General features: G+C 46.1%; 1 protein-coding gene across 3 annotated transcripts in view; it reads right to left on the reverse strand.

Annotated features, from left to right (window-relative positions):
- The window catches only part of LOC117365748 (clustered mitochondria protein homolog), a 116,153-nt gene that overhangs the window by 60,643 nt on the left and 29,150 nt on the right, over window positions 1-26,360 (reverse strand). For all 3 annotated transcript variants that reach the window (XM_033956523.1, XM_033956521.1, XM_033956520.1), the window contains 2 exons: window positions 16,869-16,994; window positions 104-251 (listed from right to left, as the gene is read on the reverse strand). In XM_033956523.1, the coding sequence (XP_033812414.1) occupies window positions 104-251; window positions 16,869-16,994 (274 nt within the window). The remainder of the gene's footprint in view (window positions 1-103; window positions 252-16,868; window positions 16,995-26,360) is intronic.

Here is a 26,360-nt window from a genome sequence, read left to right on the forward strand (position 1 = left end):
ATGTGCAAATGATGTCTAGCCATTCTAAAATCACCTCCCAAAGGCTCAGCCTGCTCCTTATAACCTGAAATCATTCGCTCATGCGGTAGTAAGACCTCCTTACGTGGCCAGGAATGTGCTCTTCATAGCCCAGTCGCGAGGTATAGACGTCCTCGGCTCTCACGTAGTCAATGATGTGGTTTGTAGAGGGTGCAGTCCAGCTATAGATCTGGAATGGAGTTGCTATTCTTTCAAGGGGATGCCGATGTATCCTACTCGTCGAGAGAAAGGAACAACCACCATTTTGTCAAATATCGGTACTAGCTATTATCATCACTGCCAGTGGTATTCCTACGAAAACCCATACCTCAACACAAAAAAGGCCAACTGAGGGCTACATTCTGTAACGGTAGCCACAGATACATGCCATGAATAACGCAAACTAAGCTAATACAGTGGTACCTTGGATTATGAGCATAATCCGTTCCAGGAGCATGCTCGTAATCCAAAATGCTCGTTTATCAAAGCGAGTTTTCCCATAGGAAATAATGGAAACTCGCTTTGATAGGTTCCCCCCACCCCCCCGAGGCCAGCAGCGCTGCTCCCCCCCCCCCACATGAACCGGCATTGCTCCCCCCGAAGGCCCCCCTGCGAACCGGCACCCTCCTCCCCGCGATCCGCAGCCCCCCGCCGCCATCGGGCACCCCCCCGCCGCGACCTGAGGTCCCCCCCAACTCACCTGAACCCTCTTCTTACTTTTCTGTAGCCTCCGCAGCGGCACCAGCACCAGCATGTCCTGTGCGTGGTGTCGGTGCCTGAAGATCTGCTTCCTGTGCTGGGCCTTGAGAGTTCACGTTTGACGTGAGAGTTCACGTTCGACGTGAACTCTCAGGCCTTGCACAGGAAGCAGATCTTCAGGCACCGGCACCACGCACAGGACATGCTGGTGCCGCTGCGGAGGCTACAGAAAAGTAAGAAGAGGGTTCGGGTGGGTTGGGGGGACTTTAGGTCGCGGCGGGGGGGGGGGGGTGCCCGATGGCGGCGGGGGGGGGGTGCCGGATCGCGGGGGGGGGGGGGCCGGTTCGCAGGGGGGGGGCGCTCACAAATTGAAGCACGCTCGGTTTCCGAGCTGCCGATTTTGCGAATGTTTTGCTCATCTTGCAAAACACTCGCAAACCGGTGCACTCGTAAACCAAAGTACCACTGTATTCTGTAAAAGCTGCTCTAAACGGAATGACTTTTACAGAATACTAGCTTCGCATGCATTTTGGGCCCGATTCTATAAATGGCGCCCAAGCACGCCTACACTGTAGGCGCCACTCCGCGCGTTTGCTAATCAAACACTAGGCATCCTTTATAGAATCATGCTTAGTGGCGCCTACGCGTTCTTAAGCATCGCAAGGCGTCCTAGAGGAAGGTGCCAGTATATTAGGCCATGTTTTATCTGGCCTAATTTACCAGTGTCTAACTCTGATGCCCAATGACAATTAAGTCAAACCACGCCTATTCTCCGCCCCTATCCATGCCTACTTTTCAGGTAAGGATCGTGAATTAGTAAAACAAAACAAAACAAAAAAAAAAAAATATATATATATATTTGCAAGTAACTTGGCAAAACATTTGATTAAATTTTAACTTGATATACAAGCAATATCTTGCAATACAAGTATACACACATCACAACTGAGCCGATGGTTCTTCTCTCTCTGACGCTGCAGGAGTGTAGTGACTTACAGTCTACGGCCCAGAAATATCAAAGAAGAAACATGTTAATCTAATCATGTTTATTTTAATGAGTATAACTTATGAGCAGACTGGATGGACCGTTCAGATCTTTGTCTGCCGTCATTTACTATGTTACTATGACTGTTCTAATCAAGCAAAGTCTTGCAATACAAGTACATACAGTATACACGCATCACATCATCACAGCTGAGCTGATGGTTCTTCTCTCTCTGACGCTGCGGGAGTGAAGCGACTGTTCTAAATGAGCGAGGTCTTGCAATACGAGTACGTATAGTATTTTGTGCTAAAGTTTTGGGGTTGTGGAACGAATCGTCTGAGTTTCCATTATTTCCTATGGGGAAATTTGCTTTGATATACGAGTGTTTTGGATTAAAAAGCATACTTCTGGAACGAATTATGCTCGCAAACCAAGGTTTTACTGTATGTATATATATATACTAGCTGATGCCCCGGCGTTGCACGGGTATTAGAGAATGACACGGTGAAAAAATTGGTCCCCGTCACCGCCCCGTCCCCGTCTCACCATCCCCGTCACCGCCCCGTCCCCGTCTCACCATCCCCGTCACCGCCCCGTCCCCGTCTCACCATCCTCTTCACCGCCCCGTCACCGCCACTGCCACCCCATTCACCGCCCCGTCACCGCCACTGCAATCCCATTCACTTTTCTTTATTTACGTATAAAGGAAACATTCTTTAAAACTTTAAAACTTAGTTAAATATTTGTTAATAACTATACAAAAACAAAACACGCAGAGAAAAAATTAATTAATATAAATTCCCTGACTTCCCTGCACTGTCCCCCCTTGAAGGTCTGTCCCCATCCTGAAAGCCTGATGCCCTCCCCCCCCCGACGTCCGATACATCCCTCCCCCCGAAGGACCGCCGACTCCCCAACAATATCGGGCCAGGAGGGAGCCCAAATCCTCCTGGCCACGGCGACCCCCTAACCCCTTCTAGGCATGGACCTTTTCTATTTGGACAAAAATTGACAGGTATAATTCTGCTCAGGCTTTGAGTTCTAATCAAGTAGGTCTCTAGAGGGTCCTCATTTGCAGTGGAGTAGGGTCAGAGCATTTTAAGCCACTGGACTGCACTTGAGAAATCAAGTTCCAGTTGATACAAGTTAGAATCAAATATTTGGCATTTTCTGAACTAACTAGACTGAAGCTGGTGTGTGACATTTTTCTTTTACATTGGTTTTTGTTTTTGTCTAAAGAATGATGATAGAAGGTGACAAGGTGCCTATGCCATAAATCTTAAAGGTGTTCCATGCACATGACCTGGATGATGAGTGGAATGGGCATAGATGGCAGTGTTACTTAAGGCTTTTGTTTATGCTTATAGATTTTATTTACGATTAATATGAACCACAATGGGTACAGCTTTTAACATTTTTGATTTGATTTTCTCATCTCTTTCAATGGTCTTGCCACTAAGAATCCTCCTGGCCACGGCGACCCCCTAACCCCACCCCGCACTACATTACGGGCAGGAGGGATCCCAGGCCCTCCTGCCCTCGACGCAAACCCCCCCCCCCCCAACGACCGCCCCCCCCCAGCCGACCCGCGATCCCCCTGGCGACCCCCACGACCCCCCCACCCCCCTCCCCGTACCTTTGGTAGTTGGCCGGACAGACGGGAGCCAAACCCGCCTGTCCGGCAGGCAGCCAACGAAGGAATGAGGCCGGATTGGCCCATCCATCCTAAAGCTCCGCCTACTGGTGGGGCCTAAGGCGCGTGGGCCAATCAGAATAGGCCCTGGAGCCTTAGGTCCCACCTGGGGGCGCGGCCTGAGGCACATGGTCGGGTTGGGCCCATGTGCCTCAGGCCGCGCCCCCAGGTGGGACCTAAGGCTCCAGGGCCTATTCTGATTGGCCCACGCGCCTTAGGCCCCACCAGTAGGCGGAGCTTTAGGATGGATGGGCCAATCCGGCCTCATTCCTTCGTTGGCTGCCTGCCGGACAGGCGGGTTTGGCTCCCGTCTGTCCGGCCAACTACCAAAGGTACGGGGAAGGGGGGTGGGGGGGTCGTGGGAGTCGCCAGGGGGATCGCGGGTCGGCTGGGGGGGCGGTCGGAGGTGCTTGGGGGGGGCGGTCGTTGGGGGGGAGGGGGGTTTGCGTCGAGGGCAGGAGGGCCTGGGATCCCTCCTGCCCGTAATGTAGTGCGGGGTGGGGTTAGGGGGTCGCCGTGGCCAGGAGGGTTTGGGCTCCCTTCTGGCCCGATATTGTCGGGAAGTCGGCGGTCCTTCGGGGTGGGGGTGCGAGTGGTCCTGCCGGGGGGGGGGATGTATCGGACGTCGGGGAGTCGGCCGGGCAAGAGGGCTTGGGCTCCCTCTTGCTCCGATCGCGGGTGCGGGTGGGAGCGCGTGCGAGCGGTCGTTCGGGGTGGGGGTGCGAGCGGTCCTGCTGGGGGGGTGAATCGGGCGTCGGGCGGTAAATAGCGGTTCCTAGAAGGGGGTACATTGGCCCGCGGGGACAAACCTGTTCACCGTTTCCGCGGTCGGTGAATGGCCTTGTCCCCGTCACCGCAGCGACTGCTAGTTTTCTTCCCCGTTTTCGGCGGTGACCCGCGGCTTAAATGCGGTGGCCGCGGGTAAACCGTCACCGTGTCATTCTCTAACGGGTATTTAATTATAGCAATAACACTGTAAATGGATTCAAATAAAGATACTTTATAGTGGTGAATGAAAGTATTTTTTTACAGCTTAATAAAAAGTACAATATTCAAATTATAATGTGAAATATTTGACAAAATGAATACAATACAACTAACGCAAAACGTGATTATAAACAACAATTTTAGTTTCACCTCCTGGAGCAAGAACATATAAATTATTGGGTGAACCCACCCTTGAGCAAGCAACATAGAGTTGTGGGCCGCGAGACCTCCAGAACATATCACCCCAGGTAGTGAGGGATCTGCATACCAAGTTTCGTTCAAATCGGTCAAGCCGTTTTTGAATTACTGTGAGAATGGCAGCTTTTTACATTTTTTCCATTGACATGAATGGGTGAAATCTGATTTTCTGTTTGTAGCTCCGCCCACGTGTGCAGGTGGGCCGCGAGACCCCCAGAACATATCACCCCAGGTAGTGAGGGATCTGCATACCAAGTTTCGTTCAAATCGGTTAAGCCGTTTTTGAATTACAGGGAGAAAGGCAGCTTTTTACATTTTTTCCATTGACATGAATGGGTAAAATCTGATTTTCTGTTTGTAGCTCCGCCCACGTGTGCAGGTGGGCCGCGAGACCCCCAGAACATATCACCCCAGGTAGTGAGGGATTTGCATACCAAGTTTCGTCCAAATCGGTCAAGCCGTTTTTGAATTACAGTGAGAATGGCAGCTTTTTACATTTTTTCCATTGACATGAATGGGTGAAATCTGATTTTATGTTTGTTGTTCCGCCCACGTGTGCAGGTGGGCCGCGAGACCCCCAGAACATATCACCCCAGGTAGTGAGGGATCTGCATACCAAGTTTCGTCCAAATCGGTCAAGCCATTTTTGAATTACAGTGAGAATGGCAGCTTTTTACATTTTTTCCATTGACATGAATGGGTGAAATCTGATTTTATGTTTGTAGCTCCGCCCACGTGTGCAGGTGGGCCGCGAGACCCCCAGAACATATCACCCCAGGTAGTGAGGGATCTGCATACCAAGTTTCGTTCAAATCGGTCAAGCCGTTTTTGCGTGATCGCGGCACATACACACACACACACACATACCTCCGATTTTATATATATACCGTATTTGCCGGCGTATAAGACGACTTTTCAGTACCTTAAAATCCTCCCCAAAGTCGGGGGTCGTCTTATACGCCGGGTACTGTTTACATGCCCTTACTTTACATTAGAGAGCTGCACGGGGACGCCCCTAGGGTCGCGGGGATCCCATGGGGACGCCTCCGATGGTCGCGGGGCTCCTGCGGGGCTGGATGTACTCAGTCTTCTGGATGTACGCGGCTCTTCTTCTCCCTACCTTCTCTGCTTGCAGCACAGAGCCGAACGGAAGTCTTCCCGACGTCAGCGCTGACGTCGGAGGGGAGGGAGGGCTTAAACAAAGCTTAAACAAAGCCCTCCCTCCCTCCGACGTCAGCGCTGACGTCGGGAAGACTTCCATTCGGCTCTGTGCTGCAGGCAGGGCAGATAAGGAGAAGGAGAGTAGCCTCGCGGTTCGAGTGGCTACCAAGGGAGAGGGGCGGCCCGCCCCGCCCCGGTTGCAGCACAGCCGGCCAGGTTCCCTTACTTTTGTGGCACTTCCCCGACCGACCGATAACAGCCCGGGTCCGACAATCCTCCCTGCCCTGTAGCCGCGAATCTAAATTACCTTCTTACAGCAGCTGTAAGAAGGTAATTTAGATTCGCGGTTAAGGGCAGGGAGGTTTGTCGGACCGGGGCTGTTGTCGGTCGGTCGGGGAAGTGCCACAAAAGTAAGGGGACCTGGCTGGCTGTGCTGCACCCGGGGCGGTAGAGAAGGTGTGCGGAAGAAGGGGTAGTCTTATACGGCGAGTATATAACAAACTCTATATTTTAACTGTAAAAGTTGGGGGGTCGTCTTATACGCCCAGTCGTCTTATACGCCGGCAAATACGGTAGATATATTATTTTTTTAATACATTGGCTTCTATGAGACAAACTTGGTTCTTTTTGTTACATAGAATTTTTTGGTTCCCAGTTCGTTTGCAAAAGTTAGATAGTTCAAAGTCTAATAGATGCTGGCACTGTCATCTTGAAGTAGGGACACTGGATCACCTGTTGTTCTATTGTCCGTTGATACTCAACTTCTGGAAGTCTATCTTGGGGGAAAATTAACAGGATACTGGAAACTTCTATCCCATCTTCATATGACATTGTTTTATTCGGGACCTTGTTTCAAACTAAGGGCTCCTTTTACTAAGCCACGTTCGGGCATTAGCGCGTGCTAGATGCTAACGCCAGCATTGAGCTGGCATGAGTTCTAGCCATGAGTTCTAGCCGCGTAGCGCGGGTTTAGCGCACGCTAAAATGCTGTGTGTGCTAAAAACGCTATCGCAGCTTAGTAAAAGTTCAATTAGTGCAAGCCAGAATAGATTACTTCTTATTATGACAGGGACAGCGATGCAGTCAATTGCAAAAAAAATTGGAAAAACTGGGATAGACTGAATTTTAATTTCTGGTGGGAAACTCTGTGCCAAGTTTATAGGTATGAGTGAATGAATTCAGAACAGCTGGGGACATTACAAAAAATTTAATGAGACGAGGGGGCCATTGGCGACATTTGTAAAAACCGATCACTAGTATAAGCCTTTGATTTCTAAAAGAAGGTTCGCACACATCCAGGAAGGGCGGGTGGGGGGAAGGGGGAGATATACTTGTATCATTTCTATTAGATAAAAGTGCTGTTTTATTGTACCATTGGTTTGTATATTTTATTACACTTTGGGCTCCTTTTATCAAGGTGCGGTAGGGGTTTAATGCGCGGAATACCACGTGTTAAACCGCCTGCCGCGCTAGTCACTAACGCCTCCATTGACGAGGCGTTAGTTTTTTGGCTTGCCGCAGGGGTTAGCGCGTGATGAAATGTTCGACAGCTGACCCACTTCCCTCTTTCCCCTCTCTTTCCCTTTCTCCCAATTGTTCCCCACATCCCTTAAGTTAATTCAACTTGTACGTCAACTCAACTTGTACCCCACTAATCTTTTGTAAACCGCATAGAACTTAACGGTATTGCGGTATATAAACTGTTATTATTATTATTAAATCAGAAGAAAAATCCCTGCTGGTAAGTCCCTCACTAAAAATTATTTATTCAAGGAGGGATTCGATCTTTTCCATTACAGCTCCTCAAATTTGGAACTCTCTTCCTCTCAATATAAGAGAAGAAAAATTACTTACTAAATTCAAAGGCCTACTAAAAAGCTGGCTGTTTAAGGATGCCTTTAACTGACCCTTTTCATAATCACATTCTCTCATTCCCTGGAACTTATCTGGACAAGGAACACTGTTAAGTAGAAATTAAGTGGGTACCGTTCCCCAACCTTTTGTTTCCTTACCCAACCTTTTTATTTATATTCGAATTGTATTTAATCCATTTTTCCCCCCTCCTCTTCATCAGTGTTTTTACGTCATAATTGTCTTTAATGTCGTTTGTTGGAAATTTTTTATTTTTTCTATTTTGTAAATCGCATTGGATTTGGATACTGCGATTATATCAAATATTTTAAATAAACTTGAAACTATAAAATACCGAGTGGAGTGGAAAGGGTAGATGTGAATCGCTTGTTCACTCTTTCCAAAAATACTAGGACTAGGGGGGCTTGCGATGAAGCCACTAAATAAATAGATTTAAAACAAACACGAAAAAACATTTATTCACTCATAGAAACATAGAAACATAGAAAGATGACGGCAGATAAGGGCCATAGCCCATCAAGTCTGCCCACACCATTTACCCACCCTCTTAAGTCTACTGACCCCCTAAAGAATAATTGTAATTATACTGTCACTCTACTGACCCGCTCATTCAGTCCTAGTGACCCTATCCCTTGGCATGACCTCGTAGGGATCCCACATAGGTATCCCATTTGTTCTTGAAGTCTGAGATGCTGCGTGCCTCGACCACCTGCACTGGAAGCTCGTTCCAATGCTCAATCACTCTCTCCGTGAAGAAGTATTTCCTGGTGTCTCCACGAAACTTCCCTCCCCTGAGCTTGAGCGGATGTCCTCTTGTGGTCGAGGGTCCCCTGAGAAGAAAGATATCATCTTCCACCTCTACCCGTCCCGTGATGTACTTAAATGTCTCAATCATGTCTCCCCTCTCCCTACGCTCCTCGAGAGTGTAGAGCTGCAATTTGCTCAGTCTTTCTTCGTACGGGAGACCCTTTAGCCCCGAGACCATCCTGGTGGCCATCCGCTGAACCGATTCAACTCTGAGCACATACTTACGGTAATGTGGCCTCCAGAATTGAACACAGTATTCCAGATGCGGTCTCACCATGGCTCTGTACAGTGGCATCATGACTTCAGGTTTCCTGTTGACGAAGCTTCTCTTGATACAACCTATCATTTGCCGTGCTTTAGATGAAGCCTTCTCCACTTGAGTGGCTGCTTTCATGTCAGCACTGATGATTACTCCTAAGTCTCGTTCTGCCGTAGTCCTGGCTAAAGTTTCTCCATTCAGGGTGTAAGTTCTGCAAGGATTTCCGTTGCCGAGATGCATGACCTTACATTTCTTGGCGTTGAAGCCCAGCTGCCAGATCAAGGACCAACTTTCTAAAGTACGCAGGTCTTGCTCCATAGCATCCTGAAGATTACAGCCGTTTACTACATTGCATAGTTTGGCGTCATCAGCGAATAAGGTTACCTTGCCTTGGAGCCCTTGAGTCAGATCCCTAATGAATATGTTGAAGAGGAGTGGGCCCAGGACCGAACCCTGTGGCACTCCGCTGGTCACCTCTGACATTTTAGAAAGGGTACCGTTGACCACCACCCTCTGAAGTCTGCCACTAAGCCAATCTTTAACCCATGCAGTTAGAGTCTCTCCTAATCCCATAGATTTCATCTTGTTCAGCAGCCTGCGGTGTGGGACGCTGTCAAAACGCTTTGCTGAAGTCCAGGTACACGACATCCAAGGACTCTCCTGAGTCTAGTCTTCTTGTTACCCAGTCAAAGAAGCTTATTAGATTGGACTGGCATGACCTACCCTTGGTGAATCCATGTTGGCTGGGATCCCGGAGATTACCCTCGTTCAGGATCGTATCTAATTTGTACTTAATTAGTGTTTCCATGAGTTTGCACACTATTGAGGTGAGGCTTACCGGTCTATAGTTCGCAGCCTCAGCCTTGCAACCCTTTTTATGTAGAGGAACGACGTTGGCTGTTTTCCAGTCCAACGGAACTTTCCCCGTACTTAGTGAGAGATTGAAGAGCACCGCCAACGGTTCTGCCAGGACATCTCTCAATTCTCTGAGCACTCTTGGGTGTAAATTGTCCGGTCCCATGGCCTTGTTTACCTTTAGCCTTGCCAGTTCGTTGTAGACGTCCCCAGGAGTGAACTCAAAATTCTGAAACGGGTCATCCACGTCTTGTATTATCATCAACTGTGGTCCGTGTCCCGGTGCTTCGCAGGTGAAGACTGAGCAGAAATATTCATTTAGTAGTTCTGCTTTTTCTGAATCCGCCACCGCGTAGTTTCCGTCCGGTTGTCTAAGGCGTACTATACCATCTGTGTTCCTTTTCCTATCGCTGATATACCTAAAGAAGGATTTGTCCCCTTTTTTAATGTTTTTTGCCAGAGTTTCTTCCACTCGACGTTTGGCCTCCCTAACTGCTGTTTTGACCGCTGCAGATCTGGTCTTATATTCTACTTTAGTTTCTCTTCTCTGGGTGCGTTTGTAGGAAAGAAATGCTTTTTTCTTCTCCTTAATGAGGAGTGAGATCTCTTCAGTGAACCATTGGGGTTTGTTGTTTCTTTGCCGTTTATCTACTGATTTTATGTAGCGATTAGTTGCTTCGTGTATGGATGATTTCAGGTACGACCACATAGTTTCCACATTGCCGGTCTCTGCTTGGTCCTGTAGCGTCTGATGAACGTGATCTCCCATACGTGTGAAGTCGGCGCCCCGAAATTTGAGCACCTTTGTTTTTGTAATTGATTTAGGGGATCCTTTCCCAATGTTGAACCATACCATGTTATGGTCGCTGGAGGCTAGCGTATCTCCTACCGAGACCTCTGAGATGCTTTCCCCGTTTGTGAGTACCAGGTCTAGGATCGTCTGGGCCCTAGTGGGCTCCGTTACCATCTGTCTGAGATGTACTCCTTTTATGGAGTTCAGAAGCCTCCTGCTGCTGCTGGTTGCTGCTGAAAATGTCTTCCAGTCTGCATCAGGCATGTTGAAGTCCCCTAGCAGCACAGTGTCACCCCGTAGAGTTATATTCTCTATGTCTTCAATTAATTCTGCGTCCATGTTTTCCGGTTGTCTTGGAGGTCTGTATACCACACCAAGATACAGGCATTTTTTACTACCTCGTGCCAGGTTAACCCAGAGGGACTCCCCGGTATACTTGACATCAGTGATCCTGGTAGTTTTGATGTCTTCTTTAATGTATAGTGCTACCCCTCCACCTAACCTGCCCTCTCTGTCCTGACGAAGTAGATTGTACCCCGGTATAGCCATATCCCACCCATGTGCGTCAGTGAACCAAGTCTCGGATATTGCCACCACGTCCAGGTTGGCATCCCTTATTTCAGTTTCTAGTTCTAGAATTTTATTGCCTAAACTGTGTGCATTAACATACATGGCCCTCCACACTTTGTGTTTGCTGAGTCCCTGTAAGGCTATTCCTGACTGAGTCTGTGTGGCTCCAAGAGAACTGTTTGCATATTGGGTCCTTACCTCGGAATCTGAGTGTCGACTCGTCCCATCCGGATAGTTCCTTTCCACCCCAGTATATGAGTAGGTCCCCTCCCCCAACTCAGTGTGTAATTAAACTCTGGAATTCATTGCCAAAGAATGTAGTGAAAGCAGTTAGCTTAGCAGAATTTTAAAAAGGTTTAGATAAATTTCCTAAAACACAAATCCATAAGCCATTATTAAAGATGGACTTTGGGAAATCAAGTGCTTATTCCTAGGATACGCAGCATAAAATCTGTTTTCTCCTTGAGATCTTGCCAGGTACTTGTGACCTGGGTTGGCTACTGTTGCAAGCAGGATACTTAGCTTGAAGGACTACAATTCTTATGTTCTAATGTGAACCAAGTATAGGACAATCAAGCCATTGTGACATCACTGCTGAGGTTGGCTCTTAGGCATTGGTGGAATGAGGCATTATGACATCACAACCTCAGCTCTGGAATGTTGCTACTCTTTGGGTTTCTGTCAATTAACTTGAGACCTGGATTGGCCACTGTTGGAAACAGGAGACTGGGCTAGATGAACCATTGGTATGACCCAGTATGGCAACTCTTTATGTTCTGTTTTTAAAATTTTTTATTATTTATCATTTTCAAATGAAATCACAAGAATCCACTTGTTACTGTAATGCAGAGTATATAATAAAATAAAAATTCTCAAAGTTAATGAGAAAAGATCAAACATAATTACTTAAGTTAGGTATTCCTTGAAAATTGTGTATAACAGTAGGTCATAATTTTAAACTCTTAGGAGACCCTCATTAAAGTGGATAAGCAATTTAGAAATGGTTAAGGGGCTGGAGGAGTTGCCACACAGTGAGAGATTAGAGAAACTGGGCCTCTTCTCCCTTGAAAAGAGGAGATTGAGAGGGGACATGATCAAAACATTCAAGGTACTGAAGGGAATAGACTTAGTAGATAAAGACAGGTTGTTCACCCTCTCCAAGGTAGGGAGAACGAGAGTTAAAATGGGATAGATTCCGTACAAACGTAAGGAAGTTCTTCTTCACCCAGAGAGTGGTAGAAATCTGGAATGCTCTTCTGGAGTCTGTCATAGGGGAAAACACCCTCCAGGGATTCAAATAGGGGAAACACCCTCCAGGGATTCAAGACAAAGTTAGAGAAGTTCCTGCTGAACTGGAACGTACGCAGGTAGGGCTAGTCTCAGTTAGGGCTCTGGTCTTTGACCTAAGGGCCGCTGCAAGAGCAGACTGCTGGGCACGATGGACCACTGGTCTGACCCAGCAGCGGCAATTCTTATGTTCTTATGTCTCATCTATATATATATATATATATATAGATGAGACATAAGAACATAAGAATTCTTATGTTCTTATGTCTCATCTATATATATATATATATATATATAGATGAGACATAAGAACATAAGAATTGCCGCTGCTGGGTCAGACCAGTGGTCCATCGTGCCCAGCAGTCTGCTCTTGCAGCGGCCCTTAGGTCAAAGACCAGTGCCCTAACTGAGACTAGCCCTACCTGCGTACGTTCCAGTTCAGCAGGAACTTCTCTAACTTTGTCTTGAATCCCTGGAGGGTGTTTCCCCTATATATATATAAAATCGGAGGTATGTATGTGTGTATGTGCCGCGATCACGCAAAAACGGCTTGACCGATTTGAACGAAACTTGGTATGCAGATCCCTCACTACCTGGGGTGATATGTTCTGGGGGTCTCGCGGCCCACCTGCACACGTGGGCGGAGCTACAAACATAAAATCAGATTTCACCCATTCATGTCAATGGAAAAAATGTAAAGAACTGCCATTCTCACAGTAATTCAAAAACGGCTTGACCGATTTGAACGAAACTTGGTATGCAGATCCCTCACTACCTGGGGTGATATGTTCTGGGGGTCTCTTCACCCAAGAATTTATATGTTCTTGCTCCTGGAGGTGAAACTAAAAATGTTGTTTATAATCAAGTTTTGCGTTAGTTGTATTGTATTCATTTTGTCAAATATTTCACATTATAATTTGAATATTGTACTTTTTATTAAGCTGTAAAAAAATAATTTCATTCACCACTATAAAGTATCTTTATTTGAATCCATTTACAGTGTTATTGCTATAATTAAATACCCGTGCAATGCCGGGGCATCAGCTAGTTACTAATAAAAAATCCCTAAGCCAAAGGAAATGGCTTAATGTGTTACAAAACAACCTTTAATTTTTCTGCTACCCTACAGCATTTTCTTAGTGTCCAGGAAGGTGCGAAGGTGCTCAGGAAGAAAAAAAATACATATTTGATTCCTGTCTATCTTATTAAACATTTACAAGGATAACTAAGTACAAAAGTGGCTCCCAGGCTTTTAACTTCTTCTCACACGGCTAAAAACAATTTCCTCCGATCTTGAGTGGACTTTTGTCACGTCAGGGAATATCCATATTCTCTGACCCATGAATAAACTTTGAACACGTCGGAAGAATATTCTCAATATGGCATTAAGGGCTCCTTTTACTAAGGTGCGCTAGTATTCTTAGCGCACGCAGGACATTACCGCATGCTACGCTTCTAGAACCAACACCAGCTCAATGCTGGCGTTAAGGTCTAACGCGCGCTATTCCGCATGTGAAAGCCCTAGCGCACTTTAGTAAAAGGAGCCCTAAGTTCTTATTCCCATGTGCCACGATATTCTATTTCTTCCTGGGAGTTTTCCAGAATATCAGTTAAGATTGTTTAAATCCAAAGGTTCTGATCTATCAGCTGTCCATCAGGTAAAGAAGATCCAGCTGTCTTAGGAAGATAATATATCCTATTTATAGGCGGAATTGAGTCCAGTGGAAATTTTAAATTTTCAATAAAGTATTTTTTAAACATATCTTCTCTTTCCTTCAACGACCACCTCAACTCCTTGGTAAAATCATGCTTTTTTAGCCTCCACATGCTGAGGAAAGCGAGATCCTGCTTCCGCCAACAACATTTTGCCGTCCTTGTTCAACCCATCATACTCTCCAGACTAGACTATTGTAATTCCACCTATCTAAGTCTAACTAAAAAAAGTCTCCAAAGACTTCAACTAATTCAGAACACTGCGGCCAAGTTGATCTTCGCAAAACGCAAATTTGACCATGTTTCCCCACTTCTGTCCAGACTCCACTGGCTCCTAATAATTTCCAGGATTCATTTTAAATGCGCCTGCATCCTCCCTCCCCTAATCCCACTATCTTGAAACTCCTCGAGTCCCGACACCACCAGGCCCACCCAAAAACTCAAACTATTCTTCCCCTCGCTAAAAGGTATCCTCTATGCGGGAAAATTGGGAAAATCTCTCTTCTTCAGAATCACAGGGCTTTGGAATAATCTTACTGCCCCACTACGGAATCTGGGCTCCTTCCAACTATTCCGTAAGCACTTGAAAACTAGGCTTTTCACAAAAATGTAATGCTCTCCTCCCCCCTATACTCATCCTCCAAACCCAATGTGTTATTTCTTCCTTTATTAAGCTCTTGTAAACCGTGCCAAGCTCTATAATTATGGAGAGGTTGTGGTATATAAACTTAAGGTTTAGTTTATCCATTGGAGAAGGTACTGAGGATTTAGGAAAATTCAAAAATTCTAAGATTGAGTCTTCTATTAATAGTTTTCAAGCTGTTCAATTTTCTTTTGAAGGAAAAGTCTTTCTTTAGCAAATGTTCCTGAAAGATTTTGAAGTGAGGCCATTTCTTTATCAACTTGCTCAAACTTTGTGTTAGTCTCCGTTTTGAATATTTACGCACCGAAACTGTAAGATCATCCGGCTTCCTTACAATTGTTGAGATCTCACTGGCAGATTTAGCAGAAGCTACTTTTAGCTTCTGGAGAACTCGCCAAATGCCGTCCAGCGTCACCTTTGAGGAGCGGCTATCTACCGCTCCTGAAACTGTTGAACCCTTGGCGCTCAGATCGGCGTGAGGCCCCTCCCCACTGCGTGTTGCCGTCAGACTCATCGGGTCCTCAGAGCTCACGCTCACAGTGTCTTCCGTCGCCGGAAAAGGTGGCAATCGGGTTGCCGGAGGGGAGAACGAGATCTCCAAGTCCCACAGCTCTGGTGGCTCCCTCCATTGGAGCTATCGCTGGGTTCCTACCCCCTTCGATAATGGTCGGAGAGCTAGTGAGAAAGCGCTCCATCGATGTCTATCCAGACATGGGGGTGGGGGGGGGGGGTTCCATCCGGATAAAGCCCTTACACTTTGTATGAAGCATCGCCAGGAAAATCCGAATCAGAGGTATATTTGCTAGAGTTGTAAGGAACGACGGACCACAACTTAATAGCTGCTATCACTCCGCCGCCATCTTGCTTCCTCAATTGTTATGCTCTTAAACGTAGGCGCACGTGTTTCAGAACAGGGCGTAAGGCAGAGCTGCGCATAACTCCTAATTACTGCCAAACAATACATGGATATTTCACAACGTGCAACCTTTTCTTCTTTTAGGGCCTCTTTAATGAAGCCCGGTAACGCAGGTCAACTCGGTAAATGCTTCGACGCCCATAGGGAATGAATAGGCGTTGGAGCATTTGTCATGCGGCACTCGTTAGTGCCGCTTAGTAAAAGGATGCCTTAGGCAGGAGGCGTACATGTCTTCCTACTGAGAGAGAGAGAAACTACATTGTATATTGGATTTTTCCTCATACGTCAACATACAAATACACGTAGACAATTTCCGAGAATGCTTTCCTCACATAACCTTAAAGAAAGTGTGGCAGAAACAGAGAATTGTCTCCCCCTAGAGGGGGTAAAAATTAAGAGTATCTGAATTCAAGTGTGGGACAAGCATATAGGATTTTTAAGACAGAGGAAGGATAGACAGTATGGATCATAATGGGACGATATGTTGTGGCGGTTTCATCACAGCATGATTTAGCGCTGCTGCAATGAAACTGTCACTATGAATTGTCCCATTACGGAGAGGTTGGGCGTCAGGCGGCACAGACAGAGATGCCTCAGCCCCAGTGCAACTTCACCCCCCCAAGAGGCCCAGGCTCCCTGCCATCCACCACCGTACAGCCCCACCCCAGCCCCCTCCCCGGTACCAGGGCTCCCTGCCGCCACCATTGCCTGAGCACCTGAAGGATGTGACACTGCAGCTCCGGTGGCAGCTTCTCTCCCCAGGGCCCGGGCTCCCTGCCAGCCACCGTCACCCGCTTCCCAGCATCACACTGTGGCTTGCTGCTCCAGGGCCAATGCTTGGAGGTCTAAGTTTTGGTGGTCAACACCTCCCAAATGCTGAATCAGATTCACCACAGCCAGTTCATCGCGCAGATGCGGACGCGATGTAACAGCCGCGATGAACTGGCTGTGCTGAATCCAACACAATGAATCGTCCTAGACCCGTACGGATGGGAAGACCAGACAGACCATATGGTCTTTATTTGCCTTCATTTTCTCTGTTTAGATTAAGAATATAATAGCCTTACTGGGTCAGACCAATGGTCCATCAAGCCCAGTAGCCCGTTCCAGGTCACTAGTACCTGGCCAAAACCCAAGGAGAAGCAACATTCCATTATCTCAGAGTGAGCAAGATTCTGGAACCCCAAAGAGTAGCAACATTCCACCGATCCGGGCAAGCAATGGCTTCCCCCAAGTCTTTCTCAATAACAGACTATGGACTTTTCCTCCAGGAAATTGTCCAGACCTTTCTTAAAACCAGCTACGCTATCAATGTCACTCTTGTGTCAATGTGTCACTCAAGTGTCAATGTTAAGTATTAACTATGCTTTCCCCCCCCCACTCAGCTTCTATCCTTTCCGGTCACTATTTACCTCCTTTTCTGCAGTGCTGTAAAGTTCTTTTTGAAGGCAGGACTGGTCAGACCCAAGAGCTCCACAAGACTGTGGCTCAGGAGGCTGGGATTGGCTGGTTTGGGATTAAAGACGTCATCAGTTGACCTGTAGCACACAGAACAAATGGGGGGGGGGGGGGTAAAAAAAAAAAAAAAAAAGTTGTGTGACCACAGAAATTAAAAACTACATTTTAACACGCTTGCTACAGCGATTTAAACAATCGCCTGTCAAAACAACAAATCCAAGTCCTCTTTTAGTCTTATACCGAGGGTTGATTCATAAGTCGCGGCAGTTTGGATTTTTTTTTTCCTCTCAAAAAGGCGCCAACACTGGAAGTCTAATATATACGTTTTGAAAGTGCACGACATGAACTTCTTAATGTTGCCACCGGATGAGAGGCAAGGGCAGGTGTCTCTGGCAGGGAAGAAGCCAAAAATACGACATCTGAAATCATCGTTTTATTAAGGCATACAGGGGACAACATGAACAAGAAAGTACAAGGACGAACTGTTTAACTTCATGTATTTATTTTAAAAATTTATATACCGTTTAAAACTAAACGGTTTACATACACAGTGTTTGAAATACACTTCTCCCTCCGTATTCACGGTTTCGATTATTCACATTTTTTTAGCTTGCTGGCTCCTCCCCCCAAATTACATCAGCTTGCAAAGAGAAATCGCCGATTCCAAGCGTTTACAGAGAAAAATCGCCGATTCCAGGCACTTTCTTCACCGTGTTTTGCCTCTCCTTCAGGAACAGGCCAGGTCTCCCACCGTGTTATTTGCGGTTCCACCATATTCACGATGGTTTTTAATAGAAAATAGCGAACAACATATGAAAAAGTTATTTGCGGTTTTTTCTGTATTTGCGGTTCTGTTAATCCCCTATTAGAGCGAGTACGGAGGGAGAAGTGTAATCACATTATAAAAACAAATACATAGGGCTTCCTTTTATAAGCTACGCTAGCGGATTTAGCGCCCGCTGCACTGCCGCACGCGCTAGACCAGGGGGTGTCCAACCTTTTGACTTCCCTGGGACGCTTTGGCCGGAAAAAAAGTGTTTCTGGGGCCGCGCAAACGCTGCAGCAAAACAGAGGAGGGAGCCGACAAGACGGTAAACACCCGGGGGCAGCAGAGGAACCACTGCATCACCCTTGAGTGGGGCCGCACAAAATACTTCATGGGGCCGCAGGTAGGACACCCCTGCGCTAAACGCTAACGCCAGCATTGAGCTGGTGTCAGTTCTTGGTGCGTAGCGCGGGGTTAGCGCACGCGCTAAAAACACTAGCGCACCTTGGTAAAAGGAGCCCATAGTAGAATAAACCTACAATAAAATAAACATAAAAACAGTCTTCAGGGAAACACCACAAGGTGGATAAAAGAGATCATGAATAATTCATCAACTTTATCAAAAGTAACTCCAAAAAAGGCATCTGCAAATAGCTGCGTCTTTCTCAATCTTCTAAAGCAATTTCGTGTCTGACCCACCAAGGAGTTCCATAACTTAATTTCCTGAGCAACAGAAAGTCATTTCACCGGTCTCGACAAGTCTTGGCTTCACAGCTAAATTCTCAGAACGCAAAGATCTTGTTGGTATACGACTGAGTATATTACCGTATTTTCACGCATATAACGCGCGCGTTATACATGATTTTTACAAACCGTGCATAACCTTGCGCGCTATACGCGTGAGTGCGTTGTACAATTTTTTTTTTCATTCCGATCCGGCATCCCCCCCGCTCGCGTCACCCCCCCCTCCCCCGCGATCCTACATCCCCCCCAGCACCGCAAAACATCTTTTACCCGATTGGGCACCGGCACCAGCACCAATGCACAGGACGTGCCAGTGCCAGTGCCCGAAGATCCTCCCTCGGTGTTGCTGGGCTGGGCTGGGCTGGGCGGTGCGAGGGAGATCCTCCTTCTTCCTTGTGCCGGGCTAGACTGGGCTTTGAGCATTTGCGCATGCTCAAAGCCTTCTGGTCTCGCTCTCTCCGAGATTGATGAATCTCGGAGAGAGCGAGACCAGAAGGCTTTGAGCATGCGCAAATGCTCAAAGCCCAGTCCAGCCCGGCACAAGGAAGAAGGAGGATCTCCCTCGCACCGCCCAGCCCAGCCCAGCAACAACGAGGGAGGATCTTCGGGCACTGGCACTGGTCCTTGATCTGGCAGCTGGGCTTCAATGCCAAGAAATGTAAGGTCATGCATCTCGGCAACGGAAATCCTTGCAGAACTTACACCCTGAATGGAGAAACTTTAGCCAGGACTACGGCAGAACGAGACTTAGGAGTAATCATCAGTGCTGACATGAAAGCATCCACTCAAGTGGAGAAGGCTTCATCTAAAGCACGGCAAATGATAGGCTGTATCAAGAGAAGCTTCGTCAACAGGAAACCTGAAGTCATGATGCCACTGTACAGAGCCATGGTGAGACCGCATCTGGAATACTGTGTTCAATTCTGGAGGCCACATTACCGTAAGGATGTGCTCAGAGTTGAATCGGTTCAGCGGATGGCCACCAGGATGGTCTCCCGTACGAAGAAAGACTGAGCAAATTGCAGCTCTACACTCTCGAGGAGCGTAGGGAGAGGGGAGACATGATTGAGACATTTAAGTACATCACGGGATGGGTAGAGGTGGAAGATGATATCTTTCTTCTCAGGGGACCCTCGACCACAAGAGGACATCCGCTCAAGCTCAGGGGAGGGAAGTTCCGTGGAGACACCAGGAAATACTTCTTCACGGAGAGAGTGATTGAGCATTGGAACGAGCTTCCAGTGCAGGTGGTCGAGGCACGCAGCATCTCAGACTTCAAGAACAAATGGGATACCTATGTGGGATCCCTACGAGGTCATGCCAAGGGATAGGGTCACTAGGACTGAATGAGCGGGTCAGTAGAGTGACAGTATAATTACAATTATTCTTTAGGGGGTCAGTAGATTTAAGAGGGTGGGTAAATAGTGTGGGCAGGCTTGATGGGCTATGGCCCTTATCTGCCGTCATCTTTCTATGTTTCTATGAGATGTTTTGCGGTGCTGGGGGAAATGTAGGATCGCAGAGGAGGGGGGGGGTGATGCGAGCGGGGGGGGAGGATGCCGGTTCGCAGGCCAGAAGAGTAAGCGGGAGTGGGAGGAGGTTATAGCAGCATGCGCGGTATACGCGTGGGCGTGCTATATAAAAAAAAATTTTTACAGAAATGCTTTGGACCCGAGCGCTATACGCGTATGCGTGTTATACACGTATGTGCGTTATATGCGTGAAAATACGGTACTTTTAAGCAATTCTGGGATGTTTCTGATGGCAAATCGTCGCTGCTTTATACTGCACTCTGAAGTCTCCCAGATTCATTGTAATCTGTATGTTCAGAATCCTGACGCAGTCCTAGCGGCCGAAACACGTGTCGAGTCCATGCGACTGCGATCTGATTCCTAAAGTGAAGAAGCCATTGCATGGGAAACACTTTTCTAAGAAACAGAACATTGTAACTGCATTTTGGCGACAGATGGCACACTAACTAAACTAAAACTTAACCTTATATACCGGGTCTTCAACCAAAGGAAGCTCGACCCGGTTAACAATAAATTAAAAAAAATAAAATAAAGCATAGTAAACTGAAATACAAGAGAGTTAGTTTTCAAAATGTTTAGTGAATAAAAAAAAAAGTTTTTAGAAGAGTTGGAAGGAACTGGGACACCTCAAAATTAGGGGAAGTTCATTCCATAATTGGGGAAATTTGAACGCCAGAGAGCTGCTAAAATTCTTAACTCCTTGAATTCCTTCCCTAGAAGGTAGAGAAATTTTAAAAATCGATGAATGCCTCTCGCATATGAAAATCTATAAACATTCCGTAACAGAGAAACAAGAGGAGAAAAGATACCATGTAAAATCTTAAAAACAAGACATAAATACAAGATATTGAATATGTTTTTTGGGACCCCATACAATTACAACAGTTTTTAGTTGCTAGAGAACAGAAAGGAGATTAAATTTTCTTCGGGAGGAAATAAGATCATTTTTGGGGTGCTGGAGAAGCCTAAGGTAATAGATATGGAGGCTTTATGGCAGGCCATTTCAGTTATGGACGCTAATCTCAAAATGTCTTTGGGACTATCCACTCTAAAGTGGTTTGGCCCTTAAAGATTTAAGTGAGAAAATAGAAAAACAGGAGTCAAGAATTTGTGAAATGAAAACATTGGACTTGGAATTAGTAAAAGAAAGAACATTTATTGCTAGAAAAATGGAAAGTTTCGAGAACCAATTAAGGAAAAATAATTTGAGACTTCTAAATTTTCCAAAATGTCCCTTAATTTCACCAATGGAGATGGCAAGAAAGTATTTTAAGGAAATTTTGATTATTCCTACTGAAAGTTTGCCACCTATTGTTAGAGCTAATTACTTTCAAATTAAGAGACCTGTGGAAGTTTCCACTCCTAATGAGATTCAAGGGACAAACAATGAAAATATGAACTTAACAACTTTTCTGGAAAACTCCTTGGAGGTTATAATGGAAAGGAAAACCCTGTTAATAACTCTCGCTTTGGAAAGTGATAGAGAATATATATTGCGTTTGTATTTTTGTCATATTAATGATCAGTTTTTAGGTTCTAATGTTTGAGTATTTCCTGATATGTCTTTAAGATCCCAGAGGCGTAGGAAAGAATTCTTGGCATTAAGGCCAAGAGTCCTTGCCTTGGGGGCAAATTTTTTGTTGAAATTTCCTGTAAAATGTTTTGTGTCCTATCAGAACAAGAATTACTTGTTTTTTGAACCTAAACAACTGGTAGGATTTATAGAATCCAAAGAGCAAGTAGTGCCTATGGCTGAGAATGTATAACCTGCCATGAATGGCTGTAGCACCGCAGATAATTGCCGCTTTCTAGGTTGGATAAGATTGTTTCTATTGTTAAATTTATTTTCTAAAAATCTCCCTTCAAAGTTTGTGGACTAAATATATTGGAAGTATAAGTGAATAACCAAAACACTGATTTAAGTGGAGTTGGTTTATAAGTTTTCTTTTTAATAACTTCTGTTAATCTGAAATACAAGTAATGTATTGCTTGTTTGTATTGATAAAATTGAATAAATAAATAAAATAAAAAAATAAAATAAAAAATAAAAAAAAAATTTTCATATAAGTTTCATTCCTGAGGAAAATTAAGAGGAGTAAATAAGATTCCCTATTAGCAAGAAATGATTTAAGGTTCGCTAAGGTGAATTGAGAATTATTTCTTTTATCTTTTCCTAAATTTTTTGATGAAATAGTATCATGTCTCCCCATTAATGTGGGCTTGAAAAGGATTTTTTGTATGCATGATTGATTATGTATTGTTTGAGATTTTTTTTTTCTTCTTTATTTTATTGGATTTTGTAAGTATTCAAAGCATAATAAAAAAAAAAACAAGACATAAACACGTAAACTGAATTCTAAAATAAACCGGGAGCCAACAGAGAGAGAAAAGCAAAGGAGTCACATGGTCAAATTTGCTCTTTCCATAGATCAACTTCACAGCGGTATCCTGAATCAATTGTAGTCTTTAAAGGCAGTTTTTAATGAGTCAAATGCGGCTGATGGCTACGAACTATGTACAACCTGGGAGACTATTTTTGAAAGATGTTACCAGTTAAACAGTTTGTCCTTGTTGTTTTATTAAGGCATACAGCGTGCAATATGAACAATGATTTCAAATGTCATATTTTTTTTGCTTCTTCCGTACCAGAGACGCCTGCACTCATCTCTTACCTAGTAGCAACATTAAGAAGTACATGTCGCGCACTTTCAAACGTATATATTAGACTTCCAGTGTTGGCGCATTTTTGAGAGAAAAAAAATAGTTGCTATGACTTAAGAATCAACCCTCGCATTCTCAAGTGACATGAACACTTACTTCAATTCAAATGCAAAAAAAAAAAAACCCAACAAAAAAACCCTGCAGCTCCCACCAAGACTAGCAAACGCTCAGGGGGAGTAGCAGCATTTTGCATTTGGATTAATGAAGTTCCAGCAGCTTTTTGTAGGCTTCTTATTGCTATTCATGCATTGTTGTATTTGGAAATAACAGACTGCTGGTGTAGGCGATATACACCAAAACACGGCTGTGTTGGGTCATTTTTACATCAGCCTATTCGATTCTTGTTGATAAACCTCAGAACGCATGAATTTGACGACGTGGCATATTATTTTCTCAAAGGGAAGCAACCTGTGTTGCTTTACTTTATAAATAAAACTAGTGTTAAGTGTGTCCATTAAACGTTAGCATTTGTTTTCCTGACCCGGAAGAATATACAGTACTAGTCTTTAAGCCCGTTACATTAACGGGTGCTAGAATAGATGTGTCTGTCTGTCTGTGTTTCTTTATCTTTCTCTTCTTGGCCACTGTCTGTGTCCTTCTGTCTTCCCCCCCCCCCCAAGCAAAGCTGTCTGCCTCCAGCACACACCTCCCCCCCAAAGCAGCCCCCTTTCCCTCTCCCTAACTGTCTCTCCATGGCCCTCTTCTGTCTTCCCCCCAGAGCAAAGCTGTTTGCCCCAAGCACACCCCTCCCCTCAAAGCAGCCCCCTTTCCCTCTCCCTGTCTCTCCATGGCCTCTTCTGTCTTCCCCCCCAGAGCAAAGCTGTTTGCCTCAAGCACACCCCAACCCCCCAAAGCAGCCCCCTTTCCCTTTCCCCCTGGCCCCCCCCCCTGTATTGGCCCCATTCTTACCCTCCCTCCATCCCGGCGTCTTCTGGCCTGCTCCTCTTCAAAGCAGCCTGCGATCGTGGCCAGCTTTAGCGAACCTCGCAGGCCGCTCTCCAACTTGGTAGCATGTTCCCTCTGACGCGATCCCGTGCGTCAGAGGGAACTGCTACTGAGTTTGGAGAGCGGCCTCCTGCGCGGTTCGCTAAAGCCAGCCATGATCGAAGGCTGCTTTGGAAGAGGAGGAGCAGCGGCGGCGGTGGTTGGTGAGTTGAAGCTCCATTGTGTTCGCGGACGCGGGCAGGGAGAGAGCTTGCCTGCGCTTCGGGCTGCTGAGTGAGGGCGGGAGGAGGGGGAGTGGCCAGAGTGATCCCTGCAGCCGGGTTCTAAAATGGAACATGGCCAGGGATCACGCTTTTTTAAAAGCGCATGCGCCGCTTAACCTTTTATTATATAAGATAAACTTGTTATAACGGACTTCAAAGGACCTGGCAAAACAGTCCGTTATATCCAGAGTTGCATTTTTTTAAACTTTATTTAGGTCAACTTGAAAGAATGTACAATCGATGAACAACAGTCACTGCACAAGCCATATCAGCAACATCAATAACAAAACTCAGCAAAACATTGGTATGGCACGAAACAATTGCAAAACCAGAACCCTAAAAGATGTTCTAAAGCAGGGGTCTTCAAAGTCCCTCCTTGAGGGCCGCAATCCAGTCGGGTTTTCAGGATTTCCCCAATGAATATGCACGAGTTCTATGTGCATGCACAGCTTTCAATGCATATTCATTAGGGAAATCCTAAAAACCCGACTGGATTGCGGCCCTCAAGGAGGGACTTTGAAGACCCCTTTTCTAAAGCATTATGTCGTACTATACTGGAAAGAAAAATACTCTGTCATTTTCTTCTGGGCTGTATTCTGATACTATATCACCAGCACGCTACGCGCCTTGTAGGCGGAGCCTGCATGTCCCGTTATAGCCGAAGAAAACTACAGCTAAAAGCGACTCTGGGGACCAAATTGGTTGTCCGTTATATCCGAAAGTCCGTTATATGCGTGTCCGCTATATGCGATGATTTTCTGTATGTTTATAATGGCGCACAGCCAGTGGACCTTGTCCGCTATAGGCGAGATTCTGTTATAAGCGAGTCTGTTATAACGAAATTGTACTGTACTACAATCTTAGACATCGTCGGAGTCGCCCCTTTTTTTATTGGAAATGGAGAAGTCAGGTTCATCACTTGATCCTATGGGAGGCTCAGGCTAGAGAGACAAACGTTTTTTGCTCACTTGGACTCGCTGAGACCAAGGGACCGGAGTTTGATACTGATGGAGGGGCTGGTGCTGTTGTTAGAGGGAGGGGATTTCTTGGCTTAAGGTTCCCCTTCTTGATTTTTTTTTTCTTTTTATATGGGATTGGGGGGGGGGGGGGGTAGAAGAAGTCCCGGAAGCCATAAAAGTACAGGCCTCTGGAGAAGTTCATTTTTGGGTCGGGTAATTGGCCGGCTCTTCTAGAGAGTATTTGGGGGGTGGGGGGGGGCTTGTTCACGGGGAGTATTTTTGCAGTTCTTTGTGGTCCGCTTTAATTTAGGGTGTACGTATTGACATTTAGGGCTCCTTTACAAAAGGTGCACTAGCCGCTACCGTCTCCTTTTAAGCAGGCGGTAATTTTTCGGCTAGCGCGCGCTATAACACATGCTAATCTTGTGTGTGCGCTAAAAACGCTAGCGCACCTTAGTAAAAAGGAGCCCTTAGTATTTCCCAACTCCACTGATGTGTAGTGGGCGAGGGCACCCGCTGGTCTATAGCGCACCTTATTGCGACTGTCTGTTGACTAGTGGAGAGATTGTTGCCACAATTACTGGTCCACACTGATTTGGGGGGGGGAGTTATGGGTGATACGGGGGGGGGGGTTTCAGTCTAAACAATGATAAACACAACCATTTCTTTCGCTATCTCTGGTACTGGTATTTCTTTTGTGCGGTCATCAATAAAATTGTTTTGAAAGTAAACGTCAGCATTTGGAACTATTTAATCAAACCCTGTGTACAGTTTTGTGCTATTTTAACCCCTCCAACCCACCACCCCCAATCTTAACCCGTCCACAGAACACCTCCTTTTACTGCAGTTGAACACACATGCAATATGGCAGACATATTTCAGGAGGTCAGTTATCAGTCAGGCTCAGCGGCATATTAAGCACGGGGGAGGGGGGGAAGTCTGCCCCGGGTGCCATGTTGGTGGGGGCGCCGGCATCTTTCCTCCTCTCTCCACAACTCCCCTCACCATGCGCATGCCCCCTTCCCTTCCCCCGTACTGCTAGTGCTTGGCCGCCACGAGCAACCGCTTCAAGGTGTTTCTCGTGACCACAGCGACTCTCCCGCCGACATCAATTCTGGGTGGCGCGCATAGGAAGCTACGTCAGAGGGAGAGCCGACGGGGGTCACAAGGAGCATGTTGACGTTTTTGTTGCTCGCGGCAGTGAGCAACTAGAGCAGGGGAATCAAGTCCCTCCTCGAGGGCTACAATCCAGTCAGATTTTCAGGATTTCCCCAATGAATATGCATGAGATCTATTAGCAAACAATGAAAGCAGCACATGCAAATAGATCTCATGCATATTCATTGGGGAAATCCTGAAAACCTGACTGGATTGCGGCCCTTGAGGAGGGACTTTGACACCCCTGAACTAGAGGGAAGGGGGCGTCACCACCCCTGGCACCTCTCGCCCTCGGTACGCCAGTGGTCAGGCTGTTTTACCTGAATAAAATCTCTCTTTTATCAGAGTAAACACCTTT

Source organism: Geotrypetes seraphini, chromosome 8, assembly GCF_902459505.1.
Source record: "Geotrypetes seraphini chromosome 8, aGeoSer1.1, whole genome shotgun sequence".
Taxonomy (NCBI): domain Eukaryota; kingdom Metazoa; phylum Chordata; class Amphibia; order Gymnophiona; family Dermophiidae; genus Geotrypetes; species Geotrypetes seraphini.